The sequence below is a fragment of the Bidens hawaiensis genome, unplaced genomic scaffold, assembly GCF_021521415.1.
Source record: "Bidens hawaiensis isolate Kalapana, Puna unplaced genomic scaffold, B.hawaiensis_p1.1 tig00015548_1, whole genome shotgun sequence".
Taxonomy (NCBI): Eukaryota; Viridiplantae; Streptophyta; class Magnoliopsida; order Asterales; family Asteraceae; genus Bidens; species Bidens hawaiensis.
In genome coordinates, this window is record NW_027492390.1 from 100,233 (window position 1) to 110,739 (window position 10,507).

The 10,507-nt window shown below is 33.1% G+C and overlaps 1 protein-coding gene across 2 annotated transcripts; it reads right to left on the reverse strand.

The window, feature by feature from the left end:
• Positions 1-1,049: 1,049 nt before the first annotated feature.
• Positions 1,050-2,897, reverse strand: LOC143549357 (aquaporin NIP2-1-like). 2 transcript variants are annotated; one of them, XM_077040263.1, is made up of 5 exons: positions 2,734-2,897; positions 2,124-2,348; positions 1,758-1,952; positions 1,621-1,682; positions 1,050-1,531 (listed from the first exon to the last, which is right to left on the reverse strand). In XM_077040263.1, exons 1-5 carry the CDS (start codon positions 2,833-2,835, stop codon positions 1,288-1,290), a joined length of 828 nt encoding a protein of 275 aa, XP_076896378.1. In that variant the 5' UTR covers positions 2,836-2,897; the 3' UTR covers positions 1,050-1,287. The 2 variants fall into 2 exon arrangements, with proteins under 2 accessions (XP_076896378.1, XP_076896377.1); XM_077040262.1 differs by having other exon boundaries at positions 2,704-2,897.
• Between the last annotated feature and the right edge of the window lie 7,610 nt (positions 2,898-10,507).

Sequence of the window (10,507 nt, forward strand, 5' to 3'; positions counted from 1 at the left end):
GTTGATCGATTTGACAATCAACTGTGTCGTGCCCTCCACGACATTTTTCACATTTCTGAGCGATCTTCTTCAACTCTTTGATATCTTTCTACTTTGCCTCTTAGGCAGCCGTGATGCTTGTTTCATTCGAGACTTGATTGATACCTTGAGCGGAAGAGGTGGTGGTTTTAGGGGTTCCTCGGGTGGACGGCTCATGCTGATCGGCTAGGGGGAGACTCTTAAACATTGTTTCACATTCATTTATATCCAGCTTTTCTAACATGTTCCCTCAAACTAATGTATTGAATCTCTGCTTCATATCAAAGGTCAGCCCCTTATAGAATTTCTTGCCTACGGCCCATTCGAATATACCGTGCCGGGGGGGGGGGGGGCATCTACTTAGTAGATTATGGAATCTCTCCCAAGCTAAAGGACATGTCTCGTCAGGGTCCATTCGGAAGGAATAGATCTGACCACGAAGACGATAAGCTTTGGATAGTGGAAAATTCTTCTTGAGAAATTTGGCTTGTAGATCATCTCAAGTGGTGATGGACCAAGCGGAAGCTTTTTCAACCACAATGAAGCTCGACTGTCTGGAGAAAATGGGAAACGATGAAGATAGATAGAAGCACGAGTGGCATTGGCGATGTGGAAAGCGTCGCATATGCGAGTGAATTTGTTCAAATGGCCCGATGCCTCCTCGCCTTCAAGTATGTGAAATGGAGAACAGTTAGTCATGGAATTCATGACGTTAGTTGGAATCAGCCGGTTGTTTGCATCGGGCATCGTTGGATGTGTGAGAGCAAATATTCTTCCCGTGACTCCATTTGCTCTCGAGTGAACCGTGCGCCTAGCAGGGTTAGCGTCACCCATCTCTAAATTAAGAACACCAGCACATCAGCCCAAGCGCGGAGCACGGCTACCAAACCCAACGATCTTATAAAAGAATAATGCACCAATTTAATCAATCATTTAATAGAAGGATATTACATTAACTCTGGTATACAAGTGCCTCCATTCTACAAACTAGATTTTTCATTCAAATACACCGTAAAATAGCACAAAGCCTATAACACTCCAAAATCTAGTATACATTTACTTTAATCCACAACTTGAATAATCTCCATATACAAATCCACAAATCACCTAATTAAGATTATGGTTCTTCCCAGACGCCGCAAATCCGCAACTGGTTTTAAATCAACTCTTGAATATTGAACATTCTATATTACAAATGGTGTGAATTATAAACTTTCTTGTATACATTCAAACATCCTTTACTCTTATCAATTGATGTTAGTATATTAACTATCTCAAAGAACCAACCGGGTACTTCACTGCATGTTGTTCATCACTGCTTTTCACTCTATGAAATTTGAATGAAGATATTTCCTGATCTTGTTCGCTTGATCGAATAAAAGTGTAGCACATCACTCCCGATAATGTTCCTATCACCGGCCCAACGATATACACCCATATACCCGTATAGTTGTTGCTAGCTATTGCTGGCCCGATGGTGCGGACTGGGTTCATTGATCCTCCCGATACCGGTCTGCAAAATGTCTATTTTATCCAATGCTATAAATAATATTTTGGTTACATGTAACTCAGAGAGAGGTATGTTAGAATATTAAGTTTTACCCTGCAAAAATGGAAGTGATGCATACAGCTGATCCTACGGCCATACCGGCTAGCTCTCCTACCTGAAAACATTTATTAGTATGAGATAGCTAGCATATGTATATAACATGGAAGACGCATGTAAGAATTAATCTTACGGCTTTAGAATCAGTTGCTACAGCGGAAGTAACGAACATCATCGAGAAAGTTACAATGATTTCCATGATCAGAGCTTGTAACTCTGTCCCTGACGGCGTGGTTGTGCCTAGATTCGTTATTGGTTCTAACATTATCCGTAGCGCGAATGAAGCCAATATGGAGCCGGTGAACTGTGCTGCCGTGTAGATAGGGACCTAAATGAATAATAAACATGAACTGGTCAAACAACTTGAGTAGCGTGTCCCAAAATCATATAGAGGGTGTTTGGCCTAGCTTTTATTTTTTGGCTCATGCTTATATTTTAAGGTGGCCTATAGCTTATTTCTATTATTTGATAAGGTACCTGAATCTCTAATTCGAGGTACCTGAATCCAAGGAAAATGTCCAACAGTTGCAAAGGCTAGTGTGACGGCAGGGTTCATATGCGCGCCAGAGATATGGCCGACGGCATAAATCATGACGGTGACAATCAACCCACTGGCAACCGAGGCTCCAAGTTGCGACACTTTCTGTTCATCACTGGTGGCAAGTGCCGCCGACCCACATGTCACAAACACCAACAAGAATGTTGCCACCACTTCTGCGACCACCTGAAACATCATCACATTCAAGTGGTGAATCGGTAATCAGAAGTAACACAAAACCAGAATTGCCAAACTTGCAGATACTTTTATTAATCAGAAAATATACATAAAAAAACTGATTACAGAGAAAGTATTTATAACTAGCTAACTCCTAGTTTTACTCGACTTCAAATACACTATCATTATCTAGTGTTTGACAAACCAAACTCGTTTAAACTATTATCTTATTAAAACTCTAAACTCCTGGTTTGGCCCGACTCACCGAAACCGGTTCTGTAATTCCCAACACACATCACATGAATTATTAATTATTTCAATATTAATTTAATTACCAATCATCCAACTACAACTACAGCTTTACCTTTCGAGAAAACCCAGGAGGATAATAAACAGCTTTACTTAATGTGAACTGACGGTTTTCTGGTGTTTCAGTCTTGATGAAGGGTACATCGTATCCGACACCACCGCCTTCGTTAGATTGTGTTTTTGACATGTTTAAGGAACAAGAACCGGAAAACCAAACAAAATGGATTAGATTTTACTTTTCTTCAATCTTTATTTCATTTTCCCTTATTTTCTGTACTTATTTATAGAGGCCCTCTTTTCATCAACAGCTGGCTTGTGATGTCTGCCTCAAATATTTAATAAAAAAATAGATTTTTTTTTGGGTGTAATCATGAGTCATCGTTTGTTGCCAAAAAGTCATCAACTAGGAATTTGCTAGCATTGAAACTAGTGACCTTTTTTCGTTTTCATTACCACTTGCTAATTGTCCTTGCCACTTGCAAATTGTCCTTTATTATCCTTGGGATGTTTATTGACAAAAGAACTTAGGTGCTAAGCTATATATATATATATATATATATACACACACTGTTGGCTTCAATAAAGAACTCTATTTTTTTAAAAAACTCTAAGAACTAATCTGAACCACCCATTATTTTACAATCTTAAAAATTAAAAACTAAACAAAAAGGGTATAATGGTAACATAAAATTTTTTTATCTCTCTAATTAACCAACTAATTAATTAATTCTCTTTTTTTATCTCCTTTATAATTTTAAATTTTTACATACATGTACTAAGAAAACTGATATTGTTTAGGCTCTTTCAAAATATTATTTACATTTTTTCAAAGATGAAAGTCTATTTAAATGTATGCAATTTTCTTACTAATCATATATTTTAAACTTGTTATTGTATATTAAACATATTAAATACCAATACTATTCATCCAATTTACTAATTGGTCGTTTATTAATACATAAGTTCTTCATATTGATATTCCAATTTTCAAACTAATTGTATATGATATAAAAAATGTTCTACGTATGTATAACTCCACAGTTAACATACATTTACACTTTTGCTGGTAAACAAAATACATATTTAAATTTGTGTATGTAACAAAAAAAAACATATAGATGCATGCATGTAAGAATTCGACATTAACTGGAATATATTTCAAATCAAAGTTTGCACATGTGTAAATATTGTTACACATGCAGTGTGCAGGTAACAAAATATATATTTACATATGTGTAAAAGTTTTTATACATGTGCACATTCAAACTATTACAAAAATAAAATAGAGTTGTTTCAATCTATACATATCCATTTTCACTTCCTCTTCTTTTCCGTTGATTTTCGCAGAGTTTTAAAAACAATACGGACAATTCCCATGGATCAAAAGCCTGAAATAATAATCACATAAGATATATAGGAGAAGTATAGTTTGAAAACCCTTTTGAGTTGAGAAAACTCGTGAAAACCCTATGTAACATCGGTTTTTTTTTTTTTGTAAATCGAAAACATTAAAAAAATGTTTTGCTATTTTTTTATATATTTTTTTAGTAATTTATATATATTTTTTCAGGAGAGAGAACGTGTAAGAAAACTTTAACATTTTTTATTAATTTTAATTGTGGACCATAAGATTTAATCTTTAATTAAAAACATGTGGTTAAGAATGAATTTCTAAAGTTTTCATAATTCAAGTGGGATTTTATTCTAACCTAACCCTATATATATATATATATATATATATATATTGAACAACTAAAGTTTTTTTTAATAGTTTATTTCAAATCAACTTAAAGTTTAAATTGTTATGTTAAATAAAGTGATGTGTAATTTAATAAAAAGTAATGAAACTTTCGTTTGTATGTATATAACCACTGTTTTGAAACCCGGCCTGGCCCGGCCGGTCGGACCGGGACCCAGTCCCTATACTGGACGGGTCAGTGTATTTTGGATGTTTCTAAAAACCCGGCCGGGTTTTACGGGTGGCGGTCGGATCGGACCAGTCGGACCAGTTGACCCGACGGGTGGACCGGTAAAACCCATTTTTTATTAAATCCAAAATGAAATATGCATGCCGGGATTCGAACTTAAGTCATTTCAGAGATAGAAGCTTTAATAATTACCCCATAAGCCAACCAACCAAGCTTCATTGATGTCTCTATTGATCAAACATAAATCACATATATTTAAAAAACAATGTATAAAACATAAATAAATATTAAAGTTTGTTATTATTATTATTATTATTATTTTTGGTTATTATTATTTTTTATATCTATATGAATTATATATATGTGTGTGTGTAAATATATATTTAAATTATTTATAATGTCATCCGGGTCAAACATTGGTCCACCCTCCTGTGTCGGTCCGACCTTTGACCCGGTAAGACGACCGAGTCGACGTCCGGGCCGTGTCTGAAAAGATTATATATAAGTATATATAATACTATTTTTCAAATAACTTGTATTTTAAAATGATTTTTCTTTTTAAATATTTTAAAATGAACTTTCGTTTGTAGTCGTCATCATGCGGAAGTCCACACGGAAGAAATTAGTCGACTAGTTTTAGTTTTTTTTTTACTTTTTTATTTATTTTTAATTCATTTTAATTTTTTTCTTTCTTTTCATTTTGGATTTCTAACATATATGAGTTATAAATGTTTTTTAGAGTTTTTTTAATGAATGTGAGATCAATATAAGCAGTGACGTATCTAGAACTTTTCCCTGTAAGTTCACCTTTTTCAATCGGTTCTAATAACCAAATGTCAAATTTTTGGGTTGGATCGGGAACATAATTCATTGAAAATGAGGATTCAAACGTTATTGAGTTTTCTTCTCAGTAATTATTCCATTATCTCAATAATTCAAGTTTTAACAAAACTAAACTCACAAATTAATATTCATAGGTATTAGGTTCACAACAAATTCAACAAATGAACTTCAAATCCTTCTTGCTCCAAATGCAACAATGGAAGCGTAAGATATTATACCCTTTAATTCAGAAACTCATCTCTACACACGTGGGCCGAATTTGCATATTTTACTCCAAAGGGATAATCTGTATATTTAACCTACTAAAATTTAAGAACATTCATTTTTTTAAAATAAAATGTTTTTAGTTGTTGGGATCAATAGTTTTAAAGATGTTGCATGGATGAGGCCTTTAATATGCATAAAGTAATTTTAATATAAAGCTACAATAATTGCAATAATAATAGCAGTTAACAAGATTCGAACAAGTGAATTCAGAAAACAAAAACACAAAGGCTCAACCACTACACCACTTTTCATTTTGTTACATGTGTTCATTTCAATTTTATTTATGGGTTCACTCATATTTTTCTTATGTATTCTCTATTAAAAATTTAAAATTTAATGGGTTCCCATAAACCCGCACGAGTACATGTAAGTCCGCCCCTGAATGTAAAATTCTTTATGTACATCTTGTGAAACTCTTCTAATTATGTCCATAATAAGAAGTAAATTATAATTAATGTACATAAATGAGATTTATTGTTAGACTAATGTTTATGTATAAATAGAGGCTTTGTGCCTTGGTTAAACATAAGAAAAAGAAGAGAAGTCTTGAAAAAAAGGATAATCGTAAAAAAGAAACCCTAGTATATTTCTTTTTCCAAGAAATATTGAAAATGAGTACTCTCTAAGCTCCATTTTCATATTTTCAAGTTCTAACAAACTAAATTATTCGGTGTAACATCGAGTGTGTGGTCTTCCCCGGCAGTACATACTGCTCTGGCTGTTGTACCTTGGGAGACAACCAGACTCTTTAGTAGATGCCCGAATTTGTTTTAAGGGACCCGCGTTAAACACAAATCCTCGACCACAAACGTTGTAACATCTCGGATTTTTCGTATTTGTTTAAACCGATTCGAGAATGTAATTCGAATATTTCGAACAATTTAAAACTTATATTTATTGGTATTTAACATGGTTTAACATATTTTATAATTTCATAACTTTTAATCATGCCCAATAGTCCTTAATAACCTTTAAAATCCCTTAAAACGGCTAAAAATCGCATTTTCGGGGATTACAGGGACTAATTTTGCAAGTTCTTTCCTATTTTTGATTAAAATAACGAAACTTAAACTCCAAGAAATGTTATTACAGATCCCAAGAAGTTTCTGGTTGTCCAAGTCGAAATCTCTATGTTATTATACCCGATTTTGTCATTAATTGATTATTCGTTTTCCTAAAATAGCTATTTCCTAATAAACAAGTCATAACCCTTAATATTCAAACAAGGCATATAATAAAACCCTAAATTATTACTTCAATACTAGCCTCCATACCTGTAATCCACGAAATTCTTCTTCCCCCATTGTCAGTTTCTTCAAGTTCTTCAAGCTTTCGTTGACTTTCAAGCTTCAAGACCCTTTGACCTCGATTATCTCTTGTTTCATTCATCATTCGGGTAAGTTGTCTTCTTCAATATTGTAGATTTTTATCTTTAGAATAAAAGCCCTCAATCAATTTTGCCGATTGAGGGAGATTCAGTGGTCAATTGCTTTCTGACCCATTTAACGGCATATTGGTCAACAACTTTGACCAATCGATTTCTAACACTACTGTTCGTAACCGACGTTCGGTCCAGAAAACTTTTGTGTTCGTAACGAAATTTTAAGTCTACTGACCAAAACCTGACTTCTGAATCGCTGTTCGGATTCTGGTCAGTACCGACTCGGTTAAACGCTTAATTTAACATAAACAAAGTTCTAAACATTCGTTTGGAATGATTCCAGTAGCAACGAGTTCGTTTTACTCATATTTTGTTACCTCAAAGTTTTAGGTTCAGTTGGTTTATTTCATTCGACGCATTAGAAGACGATCTAATTAATATTGTTCAATTGCCTTCGATTTAAGGTGAGTTTTATCATTCCCTTATTTTACTAAGTTTTCTAACGTTTTGGGGAGATACGAGTATTATTCGTATTTCATATTATATATATATATATGTATATATATATATATAGGGAAGTATAAAATGAAAATCCATTTGAGTTGTGAAACCAATGAAAACCCTATGTAACATCATTTTTTTTTTGTTTTTTTTAGCATGTAATATATGTTATTACATTTAATACAAAATATCGAAAAATCAAAAAAACATTTTTTTTCTATTTTTTGCTATTTTTTTACTAATTTTTATATATGTTTTCAGGAGAGAGAAAATGTTATATATATGTTCACATTTTTTATTAACTTTAATTGTAGACCACAAAATTCAAACTTTAATTAAAAACATGTGGTTGAGAATGGGTTTTTAGAGTTTTCACAACTCAAGTGGGTTTTTATTTTAACCTAACCCTATATATATATATATATATATATATATATCTCAAAGATAGCAAACATGTAATTGTGTATGATTAATCGAATATACTTGTTACATGATTATTTGTGCTAATATTCATTCATTCATATATTTTGGAGGGGGCCAACATATTCTCATTTATAGTGTGATCATACTATTGGCCAACGCCCCATTTGCTTGGCAAAGGTCTAACTACTTGCTTATGGTTTGATTTATTTACCGCAACTTATTACGTTTTGCTTATTTCTTATATTACTATTATAACATTGCAAAACTGGTGATAATCTCACTCAACTTTATGTTGACAAACTCTATTGTATTTTCTACGCATACGCAGGTTATCGTGTAAATTGAAGCTTGAAGTTTGGACACCTAGACAAGACTTTAGGATTTAATGAAGACAATCATTATTTAAATTTTTGTAGGATTATATTTACTTATTTGAATTGTTTTTTCATATTTGGATATTGTGTGCACTCTTTGAAATAAAATAATTAACTTAATAGATATTGTCATTTTTATATTATGATAGTACCTTTGAGCTGTGAACAACCGGCTCACGCCCCGGCATTTTCACCTTAGTTTGGGGTGTGACATATTGGTATCAGAACCGAAGGTTTTAAGATAGTCGTTAGAAATTGTCCTAGACATATGCTTATGACCCCATACGTGCATATCTGACTGCCTAATGTGCTATTTAAATTATTTACAGCTTATATAGGTTAATTATTTTAATTTATATTTTGTTTTATTTATTGCACACACACAAATTCCAAGGCAATGCCTCACATTCAATATATTTTCTAAATCTTTTATTTTTAGTAGATTATCCTTTTATTTTGGGAAATTCCTTAAGAATTCCCGAGTTTTGTTTTTACTCCCTCTCCTTAAGGCATGGGAGTATGACATGTTCGGTAAGTAACCGTAGGGGGTGCGAGAAATTGTGAGTCGGGCCTTGGCAAAATGGTTCCAAGAACCAAAGATAAGACTCTATTCCTTACCTGGAGGATAACCTGACCACAATACTCAAGCCTCTAGGCCAAAGTAGAACAAGATGTTATACAACCGGAACCCTAAGTGGTTAAATGTAACCGGCTAAATGGTTGAATTCCTTTTATAAAACCAAATTCACGGTGGTTCGTGGCTAAATTCGGGAAAACTTTCAAAATTGTATTTTTAATTTTTTTAAATGCTTAGTTGGGTGAAAAAGCCATATAAATCCATGGGCACTCCAACTATCCATTTCTTAACCCGTTATCAATTTTATTTTTGGTTGGGACGTATCGTCCGGGGTGGTTCCCGAGATACTCAAACTACTCATATTTGATTAGTTGATTAGATATTTAGTTGGGTCGATTAAATGCCATGTAATGCTCATGGGTCGATCAACTCCATTGATTTGATAATTCGTTAATTAGTTGGGTCAGTTAAATGCCATGTAACGCTCATGAGCTGACCAACTTAATTGTTTGTTTTAATTGGGCCAATAAATTGTTATGGAACGCTCATGGGAGGCCTAATTCACAAATTATGTTGCTTTATTTAGTTGTGCCATTCAAATTGCTATGGAAAGCTCATGGAAGGTCAACTCATTGGATATGTTTTATTATTTATTTGGGATCTCAAGCTACCATGGTAAGCCCATGGAATACCCAACCCAATATCATTTTACTTTTAGAATTTTTATAAACATTATTTATTTAATTAAATACCTCAAAATATTTTAAATCCCGACTCGTCCTCGAATTATCACGAGCACGATTTTATCGCATTTCCCCATCACCTCATATTGACTCATTTACACAACTTACCCATCGTCTCGTAAAGTTTTGGTCCTCATAGAATGATCCCTAAGAGTTCATCATCGTAATCAACGTCGTTCATCTACTTCTCACGATCGCCGTCTGACTACTAAAATCGCCAAGGAGTTTGCTGCTGCTATGCTGTTAACCAAGCCACCGCCAACCTCATCAAAACCAAACTGCCCCAAACAAGAAATCTTATACTGAGTCATACTCGTCATGCTCCTCTTACAATTACTATTTTGTAAATGTTATTTAAAATATCTTCTCTCCATTATTTCATTAAACTATCGAGTGCATTTCAATCTTTACCCTTAACTTTAACTATAAATACTTTATTACTACTTGTTTTTCCTCAATCTCATGTTGATTTTCACAACTTACTTTCCATTATTAAATTAAATCTTCCATTAATTAATTTAATTTTTATCATTAAATTGACTTGTTGATTGGATCTTTATGGAAATCCATGGATAACTCAATCACTCATTGACATTTTCATAATTATTGTTGAAATTTCATTTTTATTAAGTTTCGTTGTTTAGTTGAAATTAAACGGTGCTTCGTAATTATTTCAACTCCCTACTTAGATTTTTGATATATCTTGATAATTTTAACGTTTTAATGATAACTTCTTTAGTTGTTAGAATAGTCATGGTGATTCATGCATTTCTAACCTCGCGTTTCTCTAATTTTATTGTATTATATTTCACATCTCATTTT

Coding starts and splice junctions, on each gene's coding strand:
- LOC143549357 (XM_077040262.1), bottom strand. CDS start 2,835: ATGTCAAAAACACAATCTAACGAAGGCGGTGGTGTCGGATACGATGTA. Junction 2,349..2,703: donor CTCCTGGGTTTTCTCGAAAG/GTAAAGCTGTAG, acceptor ATGATGTTTCAG/GTGGTCGCAGAAGTGGTGGC. Junction 1,683..1,757: donor TAGCAACTGATTCTAAAGCC/GTAAGATTAATT, acceptor AAATGTTTTCAG/GTAGGAGAGCTAGCCGGTAT.